Source organism: Protopterus annectens, chromosome 12.part0, assembly GCF_019279795.1.
Source record: "Protopterus annectens isolate FY-2018-M chromosome 12.part0, PAN1.0, whole genome shotgun sequence".
Lineage (NCBI taxonomy): Eukaryota > Metazoa > Chordata > Ceratodontiformes > Protopteridae > Protopterus > Protopterus annectens.
In genome coordinates, this window is record NC_056746.1 from 898,693,729 (window position 1) to 898,717,514 (window position 23,786).

Here is a 23,786-nt window from a genome sequence, read left to right on the forward strand (position 1 = left end):
CTTTTTACTACAAAAAATAAAACTTTTAACACATTTTGAAAAAAGAAAACCAGGAATGGTAAAGCCAGACAACATTGTTCAAGCACTAAATTCAATCTGCATGGAAGGAAAGAGATGGTGCTTGTGAAAGGTTTATTTGACAACCAATTAGTCATGACTGGATGCTAAAGCATCTTTAAGTGAGATGCTTCCCTTTCTCCATTAGAAGTCCCTAGCTCAAGGGTTTCAAACCCAATCACATAAGGGGCCAAAATAAAAACACAAAGGCCAAGTCGTGGGCCAAAATTTTTTATTAAGATATAGTAGATTCTACTAAGACTAGAAGTAAAAATCCTTCATCATCCTGAGAGACCATATCTCATGCCATCCTGGTGCATTAATCAATGCACAGAGCATTGAAATCCATCAGCGCCATCACTGTGTGCCTTAGCAAGGTGCATTAATCACATTCTGAAAACAACAAGAAGCACAAAACAAACTGTAAGCAAAAAATTTAAAAAAGCAGGGTTTTTTTTTTAATACATTGAAATTTAGGTTTTAAAATTGCTTCCCTATTGCTTTCTGTCCAGATGTCTGAGACCGTTATCCCCTGGTCAGTGAGTCAATGTCTGGTTTTATGTCTTGTGCTATGGCAACCTGCAAAACAGCGTGGAGGTTTTCATCTGTGATGCGTGATCTGTGCATGTTCTTGTTTAGATTCATTATTGAAAACATCTGTTCGCACAGACAGGTGCTCCCAAACATGGACATAACACGGGCAGCATGAAGTCGCAGCTGTGGCATCAAGTCAGGGGGCAGTAGACTGTAAAAGTCCTCCATCGCGACATCCTGGAAGTTTGCTCTCAGGCCACTATCGGTTTGAAGCTCCATCAACTCCATCCGAAGGTGATGGGGTGCACTGCTGATGTTGGCTGTGAAAGGATTGGCAAAGCATTCTCTGTTCACCGTGAGAGAGAGGGAGCTTTGAGCGGCTTATCTGTCCCTGGAGGAGTGGTTTCAGCCCAGAAATTAGAAGTTTATTGGCCATTTTGGGCTAATTTCTATCTCTTTCATTTTCCTGCTATAAAACCCGCATTTGCAAGGTTTTTTGCGCTAGTATATAGCTCAGCAAGCTCCTGCCTGGTGCCCTGCAGAGTTCTACAGCAGCAGAGAGACAAAAGAGAGACTTTGCAGTGATTAAGTATCATTTTTCTGCATTTTCTTGCCGCCTTTAGCTAATTCCATCTAAAACGCAGATTTTCTAGAGTTTCTGTGATTTAAAAAGCTTGTTTCAGCTACATATTGTACTTATTTTACTGCCTGCACGTTAACAAAGTTGTTTTTGTGTTTAAATTCCCTGTTTAACTGTTGTAGGCTACATACTCAAGTGTGATAGCCATTTCTGTGCATTTAAAGTGTTTTTTTTTTATTGTATCTGCTTTATTTTCTGAAAAAAAAAAATACTTGTTTTCCCACCTTTCTAAGCCAGTATAGTCCAGTTTTCAGGTTAGTGCTGAATTCAGGGCTGTGTTACAAGTTTATGTGTTTGCCCATACCTTAACTTGGATAGAAGGAAGTTTCTCTGTTCACTGTGAGAGAGAGAGAGAGCTTTGAGCAGCCTATCTGTCCCTGGAGGAGTGGTTTCAGCCCAGAAATTAGTAGTTTATTGGCCATTTTGGGCTAATTTCGATCTCTTTCATTTCCCTGCTATAAAACCACAATTTGAGCGGTTTTGCACGCCGGGCAGCGCCGGTTAGCTAGGGTATAACTATTCCTGGCTCCACAAAGTCTACTCTTCAATTTTTCCCTTGGAACTAAACAAACTTTCAACTTAAGCACTCAAACCATTCACTTCTCATCCCGGCACTTGCTCAAAACTCATAGCAAGCACTAATAAACCTTAGCACTAGACCCCACTATACTGTAGAGAAGGACAAGGCTCTCTATTCGACCTTACCAGCAATCAGTAAAACAGTTCACTGTACCTACCCAGGCATGTCCAAAAGGCAGTTTCAAATGTACTCTCCAGTCCACCTAGTGAATCTGGGCATTTTGAGGCAATGTTACAATTGCCTCATGTACACAGACAACCCTCTGCTCCTTCCACCAAACACTAATACATGCGAGAGATGCAATTACACAGCCAAACTGGAGGCTAAGCTCTCTCAACCCAAGACTGGACCAGGCAGTCAAGAGGAGAAGGGAATTACTTGCATCACACCACCAGTCTCACATAGACCTATGAAACCAGCACCGACAAAAAGCAAACAAATACACAAATACATACTCAGAGGCTCTAAATAAAAATCTGCAAAAGCAACAGAAACCTCCAAAGCAGACATCCAAGCAACCTCCACCCCCCAACACAAACCATGAAACACATACTTCACAAAACCAGTGTGCCACACAATCACAGCCCTTAAGGCAAAATAACATACCCAACACACTAGGCTGAACAAAGAAAAGGTTACTGTTAGCTGCCTGTCAGGTGCCACGATCCACCACATAACACAAGCACTCGGGTCACTCCAGAACAAGTACAAATATGACTCTGCCATTGTCCATGTTGGTGTGAATGACCTGAGCCATACCTCCCTGGACTACATTTAAAAAGACATGGAGGAGCTCTCTGATCACGTATCCCAGCGACCCTGAGTAGCATCCTGCCCTCATCAAAAATGATACCACGGTATAGAGAAAAAAATTATCAATTTCCACAATTGGCTAAGCTTCTGGTGTCATTCAAAGGGGATCCAGTGTCTGTCAGCCTGGGATGACATGTTTGACAAGCCATGCTGCTTTGCTAGAGACGGCTTGCACCTGTCACCCTTAGGCTTTCAAACACTGGCCAAAGCTCTTGCCACCCCCATAGTGCCTTTTTTAGGCAAGGCTTAAAAGGACAAACCCATCGCTGTAAACAGCACAAGTAACAAAAAACTGAGGGCAATGCTACTCAATGCCAGAAGTCTAAACCTCCAAATGCACACACTCGAGGCACTCCTCAGTATGGAGAAAATAGATATATGTGCAGTAACAGAAACCTGGTTTAAGGCTCCAAAGAGCATCCCAGCACTACCAGGCTACAACTCATACCATACATTTCAGCCACAAAACCCGGACCAAAATACAAAAGGCGGGGGAGTATCCATATTCATCAAGGATACCCACACTTCCAGGTTAGTGGCACAGCACGATGCTTCAGAGATCATCCACATGCAACTAACAATGGGCAAAACTGCTATTCAAATTATAGCTTGCTACAGATCACCCACCAAGTACCCGGACCCCTACTCCGCATTCCTGGAAACACTGGGAAACATAAAGGTCCTACCAAACACCCTGATATTGGGTGATTTCAATTACCCAAACATTAACTGGGAGAACTACTCAAGTACAAACTCCCTTGCCCAACATTTCCTAGAATTTTTAAACTCAAACACCCTGGACCAACTGGTCAACACCCCCAACAGAGGTGACAACATATTGGACCTGGTCATCACCAACATGGGCGACCGGTCTTCCACACCAGAGGTCAACCCCTCGCTGGTTAGATCTGACCATAAACTAATCACTCTGGATATCTACATTCTGCTACCACCCCCAGTCAAAGAAACCACCATGAAAAATGTTTCAAAAGCAAACTTCACGTTACTTAGGACTGAGGTGGGTAGTTTTCAAAGCCCCCATGCTAAAGGATAATGCTGTCCAAGCTGCAAATTCCTTTACTAATGCACTCTACGGGTACCTACAAAAATACATGGATCATGCTATCCCAAAGAAAACCAAGACTCATTGCTCCAAGAAAAGGAAACCAGTCTAGTGGACCCCTGCCATAAACAAGCTATACAATAGGAGGAGGAAACTAGTACAGAAAAGAGTAAAATCCCAAGAAGGGAAGACATCCCTGATCAGTATCAGCAAGAAACTACGTTCCCTCATAAAATCATCCAAGGCTAGCTTCGAAAGAAAAATTGCCATGGACTCCAAAGATAACCACAAGGCATTCTTTAGTTATGTCAAGAATCTAAGTGGCAATTCTCAGATCTGCTCGGAGTTAGTGCAGAATGGCACAAAATACACTGAACCAACCGATATAGCCAACATCCTGGCAGACAGGTTCAGTGCAAACTTCACCCCCTCTCACCCCCAAAAGGGCCCATAACTATACCAGAAGAATGTAGTGCCCCTGAAATCACAGACTCTCAGGTTAAATCAGCCCTCTCCAAAGTCAAAAACACAACACCAATGGGACCGATGGTGTCCCAGGCTGCGTCCTACACGAGCTCAAAGATGAACTAACCCCTCACCTAAACACACTGTTTAAACTCAGCCTCTCCCCAGGCTATGTGCCCACAGAGTGGCGCACAGCAACGGTTATTCCGCTCCACAAAGGTGGAGCCATAATGGACCCCGGGAACTATCTAAAGCCTGACTATCTTGGTCTGCAAAGCTATGGAGCGCATCATCATGGATCTCTAACAGATACACTGGAAACCTCCAAACACTGGACCCTATCCAGTTTGGCTTTAAGAGCAGATCATGCCTCCTAAACCTGGTGGACTTCTTTGAGACAGTTACCAAGGCTATAGATGAGGGAAAGGTGGTTCACACAGCCTACCTACACCTCGCAAAGGCATTCATCACCATTCCGCACTCAGGTATTATAGACAAGCTCACCAGCCTGAACATAAACCCCTATGTCACGAGATGGGTTGTCAAATGGCTCACAGACAGAACCCACATGGTACGAGTTGAGGGAGCTAGGTCTGACTCTAAACCGGTTACAAGTGGCATCCCCCAGGGCTTAGTCCGAGGACCCCTTCTGTTCGGCATATACTTCTCAAAGGTACAGGCAAGCACAGGAGGACTATGGCTGACCAAGTTCGCAGACGACTGCAAACTAGGGGCTATAACTGACTCTCTTCTCTGGCTGACACAGACATCCTCCAAAAGGGTCTCACTGAGACAGATACCTGGTGTCAAAACCATGGCCTCAAGCTAAATGCCAAAAAGTGCACAGTCACCCCCTTTGGAAAAAACAAAGTACCCACAAACTTTAACAAGCAGCATCTCTGATGCCCCTCAATCAAGGCATTTGAAAGTCTAGTGAGATTAACTTGCTAACAAAGCTTAATGTAAAAAATGAATTACCTGGGCAGCAGCCATATTCTCCGCATCCTCCTTCTTGCTAGTTGCTGGATAAAAAACTATGTTGTCGATTGTCTGTATCAATTCAAGCTGCACAACACATTTAATAAGAAGCCCAGCAAACAGCTTACAGTCTGATATTTCTGAAAATGCACAAAAATATATATTCAGTACAGCACTTTCTTTTTAATTTCTGCATATAGTTTCTTAAGACTGACTTGTTTATAAAATCTTTACAAAAAATTTTGCAGTAAATGTACATTCAAAAAAGTATATCAGGGCAAGTGCTCACAAACTGCAAGAACCGAATAACAATCCAGCTAGCACTGAAGGAACTCTTGACAACAACACTCAAGTTGAAAGCATACTTTATTAAGCAAATTCAGGAACTTAAACGCAGGAATAATCCACACAGTGTTTTCGTCAGTTAAAAACAGACTTCATCAGATAAAGCAAGTACTTGTTAAGTACTAAACCTCATTTTTGTCAACCAATAAGAAAATTACATTGTCATTCAAAACATTAAAATATATGTCCCTAAAGTAAAATGCTTTAAAAACCTTAGTAATAATAATACGATCCATAAAAATGATGTTAAAAACTTGTTCAATAAAAAGTGTTACATAAAATGTCTCAGTGGGTTCAACTTTATATATTAAAAATATTAATAACGTGTAGGTGAAATCCTTTCAGCCAAAATTTAAGAAACATGCTGGAGGGATAGTTTCTGACCCAGAGCTCCCAGACTCTGGAATGGATTGCCCCATACATATCAAGCAAGTGCCTTCTGACCTCATTCACTCCAGGGATCACCAGTCGCCTACCTGCTACACAGGGGTCCAGGAAAGTAAATAATGTGGGAAGAAATAGGAATTGTTATGTTAGGCTTGTATGTATATAGGGGCTGAGCTGATAGCCTAGTACCAACCTATGAACCTATGAACCTATGATAAGAAAAAATCTCCATCTAGTGTCATACAGATGTAACTGCATTTGCACTACTTTATAGCTTTGCAGCTCTCTGTTTTAACAGTGGGACAATGGAAATGTTATTCAGTCCTGGAGGCTTGTTTGCCTCAAGTACAATCTGCCAATACAATTCCTTGAACTGTTGACATGCACCACACTTAAAAGTGCCTTTCTTTTTAATCATGTCCTTCCTTCCCCTTAGCCAAACTTTGATTTTCCAAAATATTTTTCATATTGTGTCCTTTCCAGAAAATTATGTCCACTGTCTTCTTATGCAGTTTACTGATGTCAGTCAACCTTGTGAATTTGTCCCATTCAATTAGAACTATTTTTCAGATGAGATGTCAACAGTGCCAGTATATTTCTAACAAAGAAAAAATATTGATTAGTAGTCGTAATAAGTTTGTAGTTCGATTCTTGGCTGGAGTGCGGGGAGTGCCTTCTGTGTGGAGTCTGCATGTCCTCCCCAACGGTTGGGTGGGCGTTCAAAAGATATGCGTAAATGGGTGTGCCTTCGTTGAAGGTTGAATGTCGAGCTGGCACCTCAACGTTCGTGAAAATCTACTGCCAATCATTAGCGGACCGGAGTTCCGCTGTGGCGACCCCTAACCAGGAAAAGCCGAAACACAACAACAGTCGTAATAGGTTGGTAGAAGGTAAGGTTTATTCCAACTACCAACACCTTAGGAGTGGTAAATTTAGCTCAGTGCAAACCATGTAGGGCGTTCTATGTAGGTAAGACTGAGGGGACACTTAAGAGGAGAGTTTATGAACACTACTACGACATACGTAATACAAATATCAATAATGCACTTATTGATAAGCACTCTGGAATGTAACCAAGCTACATACTGCTTTTTTGTCCTTGAATGCATACCCAAGGATGGTAGGGGTGGCCTTTGGGAAACGACCATAGAATTCAAGGAATTACATCTGCAGATTGTACTTGAGGCAAACAAGCCTCCAGGACTGATTGAGAACATTTCCACTGTCCCAGTGTTAAAACAGAGAGCTGCAAAGCTATAAAGTAGTACAAATGCAATTATAGCTGTATGTTACTAGATGGAGTTTTTTTCTTGCTTAAATTTTGGCTGAAAGGATTGCACCTAGATTTTATTTATTTTTTAATATATAAAGTTGAATTCACTGAGATATTTTATGTAACACGTTTTACTAAACAAATATTTTAACATTTTTATGAATCATATAATTATTAAGTATTTTACTATTGGGTATACATATTTTAATTTTTTGAATGACAATGTAATTTTCTTATTGGTTGACCAACATGAGGTTTAGAACTTAACAAGCAGCACCACTGTACTTGCTTTATCTGATGAAGTCTTAATAAAGTCTGCTTTCAACTTGAGTGTTGTTGTCAAGCCCTTCCTTCAGTGCTAGCTGGTTTGTTATTTAGTAAAGGTACATTCCTTAAAAAAAAATTAAAGAAAACATCAGGGAATGCTTTGACTGACCGTGATTACATTATTTAGTTATGCACAGTACAGCTACAAAAAATATTCATGCAATATACTTTTTATAATTACAAACACATGCAATGTGAACAGTTTATGTGACAAACAAACATAGTTGTAACAGCAATTAAAATACAATTACCTACTCCAAATACAGTTCACATTTTTTTGCTTACATGTGAATTACAACTACTTATAAAAACAAAGCAAATTATATCACATTAAAGATAAAGTGCAAAGGATTTTTTGCTACCATTTTTTGTTACAATTATGCCATCAACTTGTAAAGAAAGTTTTCTTATTCTACAATGTGTAGTTTTTACTTCAGTTTATTTAGTGGATGTAAATTTATTAAGCTTAATAAACTGGAATTTGTTTACTGTGTGCTGGGTAATTGTCCATTCACTTCCCTGCTTGGCAAACAGTGTAATTAAACTGATGCAAAACTGATAAAACATTTTCTATCAATAGATTGACTGATCACCTTTTGAGAGAAACCTACTACAGAAGAGTGAACTGTTTTATCAACTTTGAAAGTTGGTAAAAACACTTAGCACTATTGAACAGACAGCAGCATACCTCTTAACATCTTTGACTAATATATCTGGACAAATCCAAAAATACTGGGAAGACAAAGGAGCATATCAGGGACAGTTTTTAAATGCGTCTCTAATTCACTATAAAAAAAATTAATACAATAGGTTTTGTATTAGCATGCATTTTCTGAACAACAAGAGGAATGAAACTCTGTCAGGCATTATTAACTGACTGCAATTCTAAGTTATTTTATCAGAAATTCAAAACCATTATAAGAGGTATTGCAAACCTATGAAGCAACATCAAGGGCAGCTGAGAGGTTTTTACAGAAAGCAAAATGAAGTGCTCTTCTGTGGAATTATCAAATTCACACATCAACAGTTTTCTCCCTAAAATCCACCGGTAGACAATGACTTACTAGTTTTCATCGGTTTCATTACACTGTATGATAAGCACTATGTACCTTACAAATAATCTTACCATGTTCCATCTTACTTTTGTTACCTTTCACTTGAACATAGCTGCATTTATTTATTTAATTTATTATTTGTCTGTCGGAGTGACCAAATGTGCTACATTCTGGTTACTTTACAATAAAATCTGCTGCAGACTACAAAAACTATGCCAACCCACTACAGAACTTTTTCCCTCTCCAATACTTATCAGAAGGTGGGGCTGGACGACATGGAATGAGGAAATAATTGGACAGTTGCACAGCATACAGTAAACATAAATACCAGTTTATTAACCTTAATAAATATAGACCCACTGGAATAATTAAAGTAAAAAAATATATACAGTTTAGAAGAAAGCCCACTTTACATGATAACAGCATAATTATGACAAAAAGAAATGGAAAAAAAAAAGTTACTTCTGCCACCTAATGTCTTCAAGATGCAGTGTATAGCTAGAGCCAAAATCTAGTTAAAGTTTACATATACATCTCCCTGCATTTTCTGGGTCATCAAACACCTATGCACTGGCTGCAAAAAAAAAAAAACAACTTAGCAGCATACAACAGCATACAAGAAGACATGCTGAATTTTCAATGCAGCACAACTTTATGTCAACCATAAAACCTTACAGCTCTGCACATACAGCAAACTAAATATTTGGGAAGAGGGAAAGAGATATAACTTTGAGAAAACAAATCCTGCAGGGTTTTAAGCTGCTCTAAGCACTGAATGCACTGCCAGCTAACATGAGCATTTGATACCAAGGAATACGGAATGTGTAAGAAAAGGCGTCTGTCTTGCAACCCTACCCCATAGCCCAGACATATGGAGAATACGGGAGATTGTCGTCACATATAGTACACAACCAGTACTTGCCAAAAATTCCTGCAGGTCCTTCAGTGTTAATGTAGGTCTCTTGGCAGCCTCCCTGACCACTTTTCATCTTGTCTTTTCATCAATTTTGGAGGGACGTCCAGTTCTTTGCAACATCACTGTTGTCTCATATTTTCTCCACTTTTTCATGACTGTCTTCAATGTGTTCCATGGTATATCCAATGCTGTGGAAATTTTTTTGCACCCTTCTCCTGACTGATACCTTTCAACAATGAGATCCCTTTGATGCTTTCTAAGCTCTCTGCGAACCATGGCTTTTGCTGTAGCAGGCAAATGAGTAAATGTCAGGAAAATCCCATTAGGACAGCTGAACATTTGGGGTTAATCACAGTCTCTAATTGATGGCAGGTGTGTACACAAGTAGACTGAATGCTGCAATTAAATCAAAAGTTGCTTCAACAATGTATTAGTTTAAGGGTCTGCACACTTTTGCAACCAGCTTATTGTACATTTTTATATTTTTCCCCCTAACAGATTTGTTTGTTTTTCAATTGAATTGTACAGGTTATAGGTCACATTAAAGGTGGGGAAAAGTTTTGAAGTGATTTATTGTGGTCTCATTTTTTTATATCACACAAATCTGCCATTTTAAGCGGGGTGTCTACACTTATTTCCACTGTATGTGTACATTAAATTACAAAAGGGCAGTTAGACTATAGACATATATGCCAGTTAAAAGACACAGAGTACAATGCTAGCACTCTGTAACATACATTGTAATGCTGGAGAGTACACAAATTCATTGAATAAGTAATTCCTTCAGGACACTACACGTTCAATATATGCTCTAAACAGGGTACAGTGTATGATCTGAAGGTCTTCATTGAAGACTAAAGCAAGTTAGTAGATTATGAGAAGCATTCCAAGATAAAGTAGAATAGGATGTTACAAGTATATACAGAGGTGTAGAGAGGTAAGTAATAAACATACTGGTGAGAAAAAGTTGTAGAAGAGACTAGGGATTAGCCTGGGGTGGAGCATGAACATAGCCATATGTTCATTAAGTGAGCTTTTAGCATTTTTTTTTTAAAATGAGATACATTAGTAATGTAGGTTACGTTATGTGGAAAGGTATTCCAGGTTTTTGCTATATAGTTTGAGAAGAGAGTGTCTCCAGCAGTATTACTGAATTTGGTTACATTTAGTATGGGTTTGTTGCTGGAAAGAAGGGTCCTAATGCCTGAGTATGGCTGTAATAGGTTTTGAAGGGAAGGAGTTTTCTGTGGTTGACAGAGAAGTTTGTGGACTATTTTAGCTGGTTGTAGAGTAGGACCTGTCGGAGTTCAAGCCATCTGAATTGCTTAAGGGCTGTACGTGATGTGATCTACATGGAGAGTCCGTGGTAAATTTTGTTGTAGTAGGTGTCTAATTTGAATAAGTCAGATTTTCAGAGATTGGTGAGAATAGGTGAGATGTACAGGAGAGTTGCAATGAGGTGGGACTCGGCAATAGTAGCTTTTGTGGGTTTTTTTTGAGGTACTGCTTATTTCTGTGGAGTAGACCTAGTTTTTTGTGTACTTTTTTTGATGATTTGTGAAATACGAATGTCAAACCTCACATTACTGTAAACTGTTACCCCCCCCCCCCAGTAGTTTGGTATGGGTAGTGGGTCTGATGTCTGTTTTGTTCCTAGATATAATGCTAGAAGGGGGAGAGTGATAGGTGGTCTTGCAGGATAGAAAAGCATGAGTTTTGTTTTGTTTGCATTTAGAATTAGTTGGCTATTGGTTAGCCATTGTTCATCTGCTGAGGAGCCCTGGTGGTGCAGCAGTTAGCGTTGCCGCCTCACAGCAAGAGGTTCTCCTGTTCGATCTGCCAATCATGAGCAGACAGGCGATCCGCTGTAGTGACCCCTAACCAGGACAAAGCCAAAAAGAAGAAGAATGGTGGGGGCAGTACAAATAAGAGTGGAATTGTCTGCATAATGTATTACAGATGCTTGTGGTGCTGAGATGTGTAGATTGTAAATACAGAGAAAAGCAGTGGGCCTAGTATGGAGCCTTGTGGGACACCGAATGTAACAGGCAGAAGAGGCGAGAGGTTTTGTTGCCAAAGTGCAGCTTGTTGGCGGTTACTTAGACAATCATTAAACTAAACAAGGGTAGATTGGCTTAGATTTAGTTCTGAGAGAGCAGTAATTAGTTTGTTACAGGAGACCATGCCAAAGGCCTTTGACAGGTCCAGAAAGTTAGACGACACAAAGTTGTCTGTAATAGTTAAAAGTATTTGTGAAGGACATGAGGGCTGTGGTGGTACTGTGGAAGAGGCGGAAGCCATGTTGGGTGATAGAAGGCTATTTATTTGTAGAGAGTTTATTAGTTGCTTATCTATGAATTTCTCCAGAATTTTGGACAGAGGGAATAAAATGGCTATTGGTCGATAGTTAGACAGTTCTCATGAGTTTCCTCCTTTATGTAAAGGGATAATGTGTGAGATCTTCCAAATATCAGGGACCTGTTGTTCAGAAATGGATTGGCTAACAATGATACATACAGGGTATGCAATTACATCTGCAGCAAGTCTAAGAAAATCTGTTGGTAGGTTATCTGTGGCTTGGGCTGTAGGTTTTATTTTTTTTAATAGTTTCTTAATCAAACTGACTGATACTGGCTGTAATGGTGTTTTTGCTCTGAAGTATTGGGACGGCTGAAGTGGTGGTAGGGAAGTAACAAGTTGGGAGGGCGGTAAAAGCCTTGAAGTATTTACTGAATTCAGTTGCTTTGTTATCTGGATTGGTGCTGGTTGGAGGAGGGGTAGTGGCTTTATCTGGTAGGAGAATTTTATTAATGGTACACCAGAATTTAGTTGAATTGTTTTGGTGTTTAGTCTGGATTTAGTGTCAGTAGTAAATTTTATCTAGCTTGATTTGTCTTACTTTATTTCTGAGTTCTTGGTAGGCTTGCCTATCGGACTGTGTTTTTGTTTTTAGGCATTGATCCCAGGATTTGTTCCTTACTTTTAGTAGTGTCCTGGTTTCTTTGCTTAGCCATGGGGCAGAGTTAGATTTGATTCTTATGGATCTGGGAGGTGCTAGTGTAGTCAGGATATTTAGGAAGGTATGGTTAAAGAAAATGACTGCGTCATCTAGAGGAAGTTGTTTGACAGGTGTCCAATTACAGTGTTTGAGGGTGGATGAAAAAGTATTGGGGTTAAAGTTACTTTTATTCCTTATTTGTTGATGGATGGTGTGCTTTGTAGGGTATGTTCTTTGCCTGAGTAGAAATGTGGTGAGGCGATCACTAAGGCTGTCCGGAAGACAGCCTGTGTGATGGATGAGGGTAGGAGTATTTGTTAATATCCAGTCTCGAATAGATTGTTATTTGTCTTATCAATCCTGGTGGCCATTTAGATAAGCTGGGTAAAACTGTGAAGATTGATATGAATGGTGAGATTTTAAGAATTACATATTGACCAGTCAATATTGGAGTGGCCTATGATTATTGTTTCCAGAGGAAGTGTATCTGTAGTCTAGTATAGTATACTTTCTAATGTGGGGATGCTGTCTCCGGGTGGTATACAGATGCCTATTATGTTTACATGCTTCTTGGCATTAATTTTTAGTTTGCTAAAAATAACTTCTGCATTGTTAAAGTTGGGGTGATCATCTGTGGTTTCTAGGGTGAGATAATTTTTATACAGGATGGTGATACCTCCTCCTTTTTTTCTTAGGTCAGTCAACTCGTAGTATGTTGTAGCCTGGGGGTAATATTTCATTATCAGTGATAGTAGGTTTTAGCCATGTTTTGGTTATAAAAGCATTGTCAGATACATCCAGAGAAAGGATAGCATGCAGTTCATGGATTTTATTTGTTATACTTCTAATGTTGATGTTTAACAGTAGGAGGTCTCCAGGTTTTCTATGTCCTATTAGGTTTTGAGAGTGGGTATTTTGGTGGGTGGGGAGGTGTACTTTTGGTGGTTTGGGCCAGGGTTAGGATTAATGTCAACACCGAGAGTTAGTTTTTATACTATATATAGTATTGATTTTAAGGTTTCTGTTAGGAACTTGTATTTTGTAGTAGTGTGATCTGGAAGTATAGTAAAGTGGGCTTGTTGGATAGGTGTAATGTTAAAGATAGATGAGGATGTGATAATGCTGAATTATTTAAATTTTTGTTGGTTAGAGACAGGGGTTGTCCTGAAGTATGTTAAATGTTGTAAGCTAGTGCGGCAGGAAGTAAGGTAGGCAGTTAATGACAGGATAATAATAGTAGCTGTGTGTGTAAGTGTAGCATATTGAAATAGGTTGTGGTATTCTGTTCTTTATGTGGTAAGACTTTAGTATTCTTTTGTTTATTGATTCAGAGGAAAGTTTGGTAGTATTAGAGAGGTCTAAGTTGCAGAGTATAGTCAGATGGTGGTAACTGCATTTGACTGATAAGTCTTGTTTTAACTAGGGGAAGAGGAATTGACTAGGCAGGGGGTGGTATTTCTATTGAGAAGTGTTCCTATTGGTTGTTGTGGGCAGTAGAAAGGCTTAGTTAACTTTAAATCTAGGGATAGTGGAGGTGGATGGGAATGGGGATAGGGAAGGGGACCGGAGTGAGCCCGAGCATTGCAAGGGTAGATGGAGTGGTCAGAACCCTGTTTGCTGTGATTGTGATTCCCTTTGGAAAACAATCAGTTAGCCTACTTGAGATAATTCTTTGCTACTGAGTGTTTATCTTCTTTGTACAAGGTATTGTAATTTGTGCAGGGAAGTCTGCTGGTAGAGAAGGTAGGGCTGCTGCTATTATTATTTGGCCGCCAGTAAAGTGGACAGCTGTTGGTTACACTGATACTAAGAATAATATGGGTGGCATGGGCGGTGGAGGGCTAGGCAGCTAGATGGGAGCTGTGATTAAGTGACCTCGGTCTTGGTAACTGCAAAGGCTAGGTCACTTGCAGCTAACCCACGCTCTAGGTAAATGAATGTACAGGTAAGAATCTAGACTATACCCAGTAATGTGCTGCGATGAACTAATGGCACTTGCAATTACAGATATCAGTAGACGCTAGCAAGAGAATAACATACATCAATGCTTTTTATTTCTGCGACGGGACAAAATCTAGGAGGTCTGCAAGGATTCCTGAAAGTTAGCTGTGATGTTTTGATTAAATCTTTGGAAAGACGCGTGTTTAGCACATCAATACATTTTATTCTTGCAATAGGGAAAAATCTTTACCTATCCATGTCTGCAAGGATTCCTGAAAGTTAGCCGTGATGTTTTGATTAAATCTTTGGGCAGACACATGCTTTATTAATACCATGTCCTGGTATATCAAATGATGTTATGCCAGAAAACAAGGGGACAACAGACACTGGGATCCCATCCATGCCAGGGGTAAAGAGCAAATAAAAAGAAAGGGGATGGAGGGAGGGTGTTTGTACTGTAACAGGGGTCTATTTGAACATCTACTATTATAGCAAGTCTGTTTATACAACCGTACTTAGCTCATCATCAGATCACTGTAGCAGTAGCACAAAGCTTTATGAAACAATTACCACAGCTTAAACAAAAAAGGGTGGAGGAAGCAGGACCAGAATCCAGAAGATCCTGTAGAAAATATCTAGCAAATCCTGATCAGGTTCAAGATATGGGTTCAATTTTGTAGCAGTTAGTGAAAGTGTGCACAGATGACCAATTTACTACCACCAGAACAGCTCTAGTCAACCCCTTTTCAAAATGACCCGGAAGTAACCACAGTTCTAGTGGAGAGTGCCTTGACATTATGAGGGAGCTTTTCCATGGTCAAAATAGCAGAACTGAATAGCCTGAGAAAGAAAAATGGATATGATTTGCTTGGAAACTGGATGCCTTTTTTTGCTTGCCTTCAAAAGAAATAAAGAGTTGGTATGACAATCTGAAATCTTTTGCCTTGTCCAAATAACATCTGAGCTGTCTGTGTAGATACAAGGGAGATTAATAGATGGACTTAAGTAAATTCAGAAACAACCTTAGGCATGAATAGAGAATTAGTTCCTAAAGTCACACTATCTTTATGACAATCCAAAAAGAGCTGAGAAGATACAAGGGCTTCCAAATCAGATTCTTGATTTGTTGAAGTCAAAGTAATAAGTGAAACGGTCTTCCAAGTAAGACACTTGAGGGAAGAACTGGCTGCAAGTGTAAATGGAAACAATTTTGTATTGGAAAAGCAAACTAAGACCCCAGGATGGAGTGGTCTAATATGTAAATCCCCCTTCAGAAACAGCTTGACTTGCAACGAAGGACAGAGGGGGGATCTAAGAGCAGATAGAGATAAATCTTGGTAAAAGTGTAAGAAAGGCCAGATTTGATCAATTTGCACAGATGCTGCAGAACAACTGGCGCCCCTGTCTGGAATGGGTCCTGGTCTGTATTCTGGCATCAATTAGAAATGTTTTCCATTTAGCTAAATATATTACATCATGTTTTCTATCCTCCTTTAATACCTGTTTCATGCCCTCTATAAAGACGTACATAAAAGGGATAAAAAAGTATCATCCGTAACATCAGGTGAAAGCACTGAAGGCTGGAATAAAACAGTAGATTCACTCTCTGAGGAAGGTTTTGGTAATTACCACCTGCCAGATGCATGAGAATGGAAAAGGAATGTTGATTGGACCAAAATGATCTTTGGAAAGTCTCTGTCTTTAGAGTCTGGTTATCAGAAGAAGGCAGGCATAAAGGAACATTCCCATCCATGGGAAAGAAATGTATCTGTTTTCTAGGTCTGATTGCAGAGAGTCCTGGTAGAAAATTTCTGTAACTGCAGGCAAACACATATACTTGTGGAGTTTCACACAGGTGGATAATCTCCTTGAAGACATCCAGATGTAACATCTATTTGTAAGGGTCTGTCCTGGATCTGCTTAGAGAATCTGCAATTGTACTCTGTTTTGACAGGATGTACACTGCCTGAAGGGATCCCAGGTAATCATGGCTAGTCTGCACAAAAGGTAAGATCTGGTTCATTCCTACTTATGTACCACAAAACTGTGGCATTCTCTGTTATTACTAACAGAGCTACTGGAGTCCATAGCTGGTTCAAGGCTTTTACTGCCCTGATAATTTCTTTAAGATTTACATGTAGTGGATAACCCAAAAGCCTTGAATCTGGATTCCTTTAGAAACTGATCCCCAGTAAAAAATGTGATGCATCGGTGGTGACAGACTGACTTGCAATGGGAAAAGGAGGAAGAAAACCTGAATTTGAACATAGTTGCCGCCTGAGAGGACTTCTTTTCTGATGAAGTTTAAGACTGGAACAGGAAAGCATAGTGGGTACTGGTACTGGTGCCATACAGATTTGAGGAACTACAGAAACTTTCTTTTGTGAAGTCCAGGAAAAGAAACCATAAGGTTAGTTAATATCATGTAACCTAGAATTCTGAGGAAATCTCTTCTGTTGCAAATGGACCAGTGAGCCAGACTCCAGAAATGGAGATGGTAAAAAGAGACTTTCTCAGGAGGGAGGTAAGCCATCATGACGATAGTGCCTAGAAGGCATCCAGAAAGGTTAACTTGTAAGATGGCACCAAGGAAGATTTCTTTTGGTGCAATCTGAATCTGTTTGAAAATTGTTTATGAAGAAATATTAGGTCTTGGGAGGGTCAAGACTGATTTTTCTTTTCTGGAACCCACTTGCCATTTCTTCTTAAATGTCTATTTTCCTGAATTTTACTGAGAATGTTTCATCTGTTTTTTGCCAAAATTGGATAAGGAGATGGAAAATAACTTGCGCAATTTGGAAAAGGAGGGCTGAAAAATCTTAGTGATCCCCTGGATCTGCTTTCATCACACTTTTTGACTACCTCTGCAGCAGAGGGGGAAAACACTAAGTCCCTATCTAAGGGAGTATTTAAAATCTCATTTTTAACACCATCTGGGAGGTTATGAGAATGTAGCCATGCAAACCTCTTTAAAACAGTACCAGTGGTCATTGCCCTGGAAGAAGTATCAATAGAGTCATACACACATTGCAAACAATGAGCAGTGATCTGTACAATAGAAGAAATGTTATTTAAAGTATATTTTCCTCAAAAGAATAAACTGCAGATAAAACATTCCCATACTTTAGGCCAAAGCATGGCTAAAATCATTTTAATACATGAAATGAAAAGTACAGTTTTGTACCTACCATAAATGTAGATGTTCGAGGATCCACATTGCTGCAGTCCTAACTATTGGGTAGTCCGCTGTCCAGTCGGCCCGAATACCAAAGTATATGGCTGACGTCGGTCAGGGCGCATTAGACTGACGTCAGAACGTCAGGGTACTAATGCGCATGACCGACGTCATATCCTCAGTCTTTTCTTGCCCCAGATGTCAGAAGACCCTGAAAAGATAAGGCCAAAAACCAAAAACTCCCAACATATCTGCACCAAAATATATATATATACAAAATATACAAAATTAGCAGAATATAACCTCACCTACACAACCACCCCTAAACACAGAGGGAAGGAGGGAGGGTAAATTGGACTGCAGCAATGTGGATCCTCGAACATCTACATTTATGGTAGGTACAAAACTGTACTATGTTCTTCATTCCACATTGCTGCAGTCCTAACTATTGGGTAGAATCCCAAAGCAGAGGTAAGGGAGGCTGGCAAATCATAAGGAAGCAGGAGCTGATAACATGCCTTGCAAAATAGCTGTGGCAAAACCAGCCCTAGACTTAGAGTAGAGAGGAAGGTGGTAATGCTTAGAGAAAGTATGCACTGAACTCCAAGTAGCTGCCTCCAAAATATCCTTAGTTGCCACCCCCCTTAAAAAAACTGTTGAAGTGGCAGTAGCCCTAGTGGAATGAGGCCTAATCCCAGCTGGAATCTCCTTGCCATGATGGGAATAACAAAATGCAATGCAAAACACAATCCACCTAGAAATAGTTTGTTTTGACACAGGCTTGCCCTGAGAACTCAAAGCAAAAGAAACAAACAACTGCTGAGACTGCCTAAAATCCTTAGTCCTGCTCAAATAATAACGCAATTGCCTGTGTACATCTAAAGTGTGCAAAATCTTTTCCCCTTTATTTTGGGGATCTGCATAAAAGTAGGCAAATGAATAGTTTGGTTTAAAGCCACACTAGAAACCACTTTAGGCATAAAGGAAGGATTAGTACGTAATGATACCCTATCCTTATGAAAAATCAAAAAGGCTCAACCGCCATAAGGGCCTGTAACTCAGAAACCCTTCTTGCAGAAGTAATGGCCAACAAAAAGCAGTCTTCCATGACAAGTATTTCAGTTCAGCAGTAGCTGCAGGCTCAAAAGGTTGTAGAGTAAGTTTCTCCAACACAAAATTGAGATCCCAAGCAGGAGTAGGAGCTCGTGGGGGTCTTATATTCTTTGCCCTCTAAGAAATTGCTTGAACAAAGGATGTGAAAACAATGGTGGGTCACAATCATAGTGAGCTGAAATGGCTGCAGCATGAATCTTAATGGAAGAGAAAGACAAACCTTTGTCCAATAACTCAGTAAGATATTGAAGAGCCACACTCAAATTAGACTCAAATCTCCAAATTCTTTGCTGCAGTCCAAAATAAAAATCTCTTCCATTTTTCTGCGTACACTTTCCTTGTACTAGGTCTTCTGGCTTCCATAATCACATTTAAAACTTGTTGAGGAAGTTGAGACCTGCTGTCTTTCAAAACAGAATATGCCAGGCTGTTAGATGAAGAGAGTGAAGCTTGACATTGAGCAGACGACCGTCCTTCTGAGACAACAGATGTGGAATCAAGGGTAAAGGCCATGGAGGCTTCTTTACCAGACTCCTCAGTAATGGGTACCAGTGCTGCCGAGGCCAATCTGGAGCTATTAAAATCATCCTTGGCTTGTCTTGTCTGACTTTTAGAAGCACCTTTGGAAGAAGAGGCAGAGGTGGAAACGCATACACATGAAGATTTTTCCAACTGAAAGAAAGAGCATCCACTTTCCAAGCTGTGTGATGAAACCTCTGTGCAAAACTTTGGCAGCTGGTGGTTTAGTGGAGAAGCGAACAGATCTATGTCTGGAGTTCCCCAGGACACTGTCAACTTTTGAAATACATGAAGATCCAGTTTCCACTCGTGGGGATCCATGATTTGTCTGCTTAACACATCTGCTAAGGAGTTCTGTGCTCCCGGCAGAAACCTTGCCTGAAGAGTTAGTTGCAAGCTTAGCGCAGTCTCCCATAAAATCATTGCTTACCTGCACAATGGGTAAGAATGTGTTCCCCCTTGTTTGTTGATATACCACATGACAGTTGTGTTGTCTGTTAGAATCAACACCTGCCCTGGAAGAAGTAACTCCTTGAAAGCCATTAATGCAAACTGGACTGCTAACATCTCCTTCATGTTGATATGTAGATGCTGTAGTCTGGCAGGCCACTTGTCTTGTATCCATTTTCCATTTAGATGAGCTCCCCAAGCAATGTCTGAGGCATCTGTCATCAGAAATTGACTCGCCTCTGGCCGGGTCACAGAGAGTCCCTTGTTTAGGTGACATTCCTGAGCCCACCACAAAAATTCCTTCTGAATGCAAGGTATTATTTGAATGACAGTGTCCAAATCCTGGCAGTGCTGTGTCCATACATTTTTGAGATACCATTGTAGCTTCCTCATATGCAGTTTGGCATTGGGAAGCACCAGAATACAAGATGCCATGAACCCTAAGGCTTGAAGGACTGTCCTTGCAGTCAGCCCGGACTGAAGAGATAGTTGATGGAAGTAACTGGAAAGATTCTTTTGTTTGTCCGGGGTTAAAAGGCCATCTGGGCTGCTGTATTCAGTCTCACGCCCAGAAAGCACATGTCTTGAGAGGGTACTAGACTGGACTTTATTTCGCTCACAGAATACCCTAGGCATCTTAGCACTGCTATGACATATTCCAAATGCTGTAGAAGGTCTTCCTTTTCTTGAGCCAGTATCAGGCAATCGTCCAAGTAAGGATAGATTTGAATTCCTTTTAGCCTGAAGTAAGCTATCACTGGAGCCAGAACCTTTGTGAATACTCTGGGCAGTAGATAAGCCAAAGGGCAATGCAGAGAACTGATAATGAGAATTTCCAGCTCGAAAACGCAGATACTTTCTGCAACTTAGTCTTATAGGCACATGAAGGTAAGCTTCCTTGAGATCTAAAGTTACCATCCAGTGATCCTTGCCCAGCAGAGGTAAAAGCTGTTGTAACGCCAACATTTTGAACTTGGGAATGTCCAGATAAGTGTTGAGGATAGATAAATCCAAAATTGGTCTCCACGTGTTCCCCTTCTTCGTACTAGGAACAGGCGAGAATAAAATCCTAGGCCCCTTTCTGGCACAGGAACCGGCTGAATGGCCCCTATTTGGAGTAACTGAAAAATTTGCTTGTGAGCCTCTTGTCTTTGTAGAGGAGGAATGTCTGGCATGCCTTTGAAAGGAGGCAAGGTATGGAAATAAAACCTGTAACCGTGGTGAATGATATCCAGAACCCATTTGTCTTGGGTAATTAAATCCCAATTTTCTTTGAAAAGAGACAGTCTTCCTCCTAGAGGTGCCGCCAGGCTAGAAGGTACTGGCAGCTGAAAAGGCAGGTCATTGGGTCTGCTTACGAAAGGACTGACCCCTGCCCTCACCAGAAGTCTGAGCAGGTGAACTCCTGTCCTAGGCCTAAAAGCACCTTGAGCTCTGCCCCTACCACGTCTAGACCTACCCCTAGACTGGGAATCATAAGCAGGATAAGTCCATCCCTTAGCAGGCCAATTTCTACTAAACTTGGAGGCTGCACCTGCAAAAATCCTTAACAGTTTGCATAGACTTAGCCTTGTCTTCCATCTTCTTTAAAACTGCTTCCACAGGCGAACCAAACAACACATCAGACTGTAAAGGAGCATCCAAAATCCTTGTCTTAACATGCTCAGCTAAGTTCTGATCTCTCAACCAGGCGTGCCTACGAAGAACAGAACCAGTGGCAGCCACCCTGGAGGAGGCCTGCACAGCATCAAAACCACATTGCAAGGAATGTTTACCCACTTGTTCAGACACATGAACTAAATCCTGCAACTCTTTACACTCAATACCTTCCGCCAGAGCATCCACCTTAGATTTCAACTGTGAAAGAAGATAATTCTGATATTTTAACATGTGAAACTGACAATTCAACGCCCTCATGGCTAAAGTGGAAGAAGTATAAACTTTCTTTCCCCATCTATCCAAAGCCCTTGCCTCTTTATCAGGAGGGACAGGATTTTTAACAACTGAGGCCTTCACACCTTTAGGCCCCTGAGAGACAGTTTCTGGGTCTGCCCTAAGACTCTTAAAAAGATACTTATGAGCTTCAGGCACCCTATAATACCTATCCGGCTTAACTGGGGCAGGAGGCAAAGAATCCGGATTCAGGGAAGCCTCTGCAAAAACATCTTCCACCACATTCAAAACAGGAGGTATAGCCAAAGGCCTGTGCTGGGGTAAAACAAGAATTCCCTAAGCCTTTTCCTGGAATCAGAGAAATCTTGACCTTCCCATTTAAAATGCTCCCTCATGGAATGCAGAGTCTCTGAAAATGAAAAATCCTCAGGAGGGGAAGCTGAAGGAGTAGAATCATCCACATCAGAATCAGAATAAGGAGGGTACTCCTGCAAGTCTTCAGCCGAAGACTCAGAAGCCTCCGAGCATTGCTCAAAACTCTCAAACTCAGATTCCACCCTAGGCCTCTTATCAGGAGGGGGCATAGAACCCCTTATCATAGTAATCAAATCCTCTGCCATTTTAAGCATATGTTTCTTAGGCAAAGACCCTGAAGTACTAGGAGAAACCCCCACTGTAGCAAAACTCGGCCTGCCCCTCAAAGAAGCCTTGGAAACAGAAGGGGAGGCTCTGACCACCTTAGGAAGAGAGGGAAGAACAGCCACCTGAGAAGCCCCTCAGCCTGGCCTACTTCCTGAGAGGATACATCCTGTAACAGTAAAGTCTCTCCCTGAGACTCCAAAGAAACACCTGGCAAAACCTCCGGCTCCACTGAGCCCTCTAAAGAACCGACGTCTGGGACTGGCGGTTCCTCCACTCTAGGGTTTGCTGTTTTGTCCTTGCGCTTTTTAGCCGAAGCCGGTGTCATAACATCCGGCGACATTTTATAATTACAACGCTTCCCAAACACTAACCTGGCACAGTCTAACCTTCTCTTAATAGTGCGTTTGTTAAATCTAGCACAAGAGCGGCATCCAACAACGTCGTGCTCAGGCCCTAAACAAGGTATACACAAAGTATGGTAATCCCTATGAGGTATCTGTTTCCCACAAGAAATACAGTTATTCACTTTTTCTGACATCCGGTTAAATACTGGGGCAAGAAAAAACCAAAATATTCCCAACGGGTACTTAGCCAACTTTGATTCGGTCTGAAACTCTGGCTTCAGAAACTTTCAGAACGCCAACCTGCACTCGCAAAATTGCTTCTGCATCGGACCATGCAGCAAAAAAGACTGGGGATATGATGTCGGTCATGCGCATTAGTACCCTGACGTTCTGACGTCAGTCTAATGCGCCCTGACCGACGTCAGCCATATACTTTGGTATTCGGGCCGACTGGACAGCGGACTACCCAATAGTTAGGACTGCAGCAATGTGGAATGAAGAACATCAGATGAACAGTAAGCATTTTCACACCATAAATGTGGCACTTCATCAGACCCAAGAATATCAAACAAGCTCTCCATATTGAAAACTGATTGATTTTTTTATACTATTTATCTACCTGTTCACGGGAATGTATTGTACGAGTGCTTTACCTCATACAAGCCATGATTTTATGAATGGACAGCACTCACTGACATGATGAGTTAAAGTGACTGTTGATAGGTTGATTTATCATGTGATTTTTATTATTTTAACTATATGGTTTGCTTGTTTGGTATTTTTGGTCTGATGAAATGCCACATTTATGCCATGAAAGTGTTTACCGTGTGTCTGTTTTATTTCATGTGTTAAAAATGATTTTAGTTGTGCTTTGGTCTCCAGTTTGGGGTTTCTCTTTTTACTTCGTTGTTTGGGCTGGATACCATTTGTCCCTGTGAGCTACTTTTCTTTAGATTCCTCATACGTTCACAATTTTCAGGACAAACAACCACTTGAAGGCGGTGTCCAGTAACACAAGATACCAGGTGCCCTCAGTAAAAATGCTTTAATGCAAAGCCAAAATCCACAGCAGCAACAATTACAATTTGCGAAAAGCAGCACAGCAACAAGAACAAAATAGTGGATCCACTGGACACCACCTTCAAGTGGTTGTTTTTCTACAGTTCCTTGGTTCCACTTGTTTATCCACTGTGAGTTTGCCAATTTTCAGAACAAACTTTAACATACAAGACTGACAATTTAAAAATTTGAAAATAAATTTTGCAGAAGTATACAGTT

At 40.8% G+C, this 23,786-nt stretch overlaps 1 protein-coding gene across 1 annotated transcript in view; it reads right to left on the reverse strand.

Moving 5' to 3' along the window:
* The window catches only part of ARFGEF2 (ADP ribosylation factor guanine nucleotide exchange factor 2), a 2,483,667-nt gene that overhangs the window by 133,020 nt on the left and 2,326,861 nt on the right, over positions 1 to 23,786 (reverse strand). Inside the window, exon 35 of the mRNA XM_044089932.1 lies at positions 5,131 to 5,270. Coding sequence (XP_043945867.1) covers positions 5,131 to 5,270 — 140 coding nt within the window. The remainder of the gene's footprint in view (positions 1 to 5,130; positions 5,271 to 23,786) is intronic.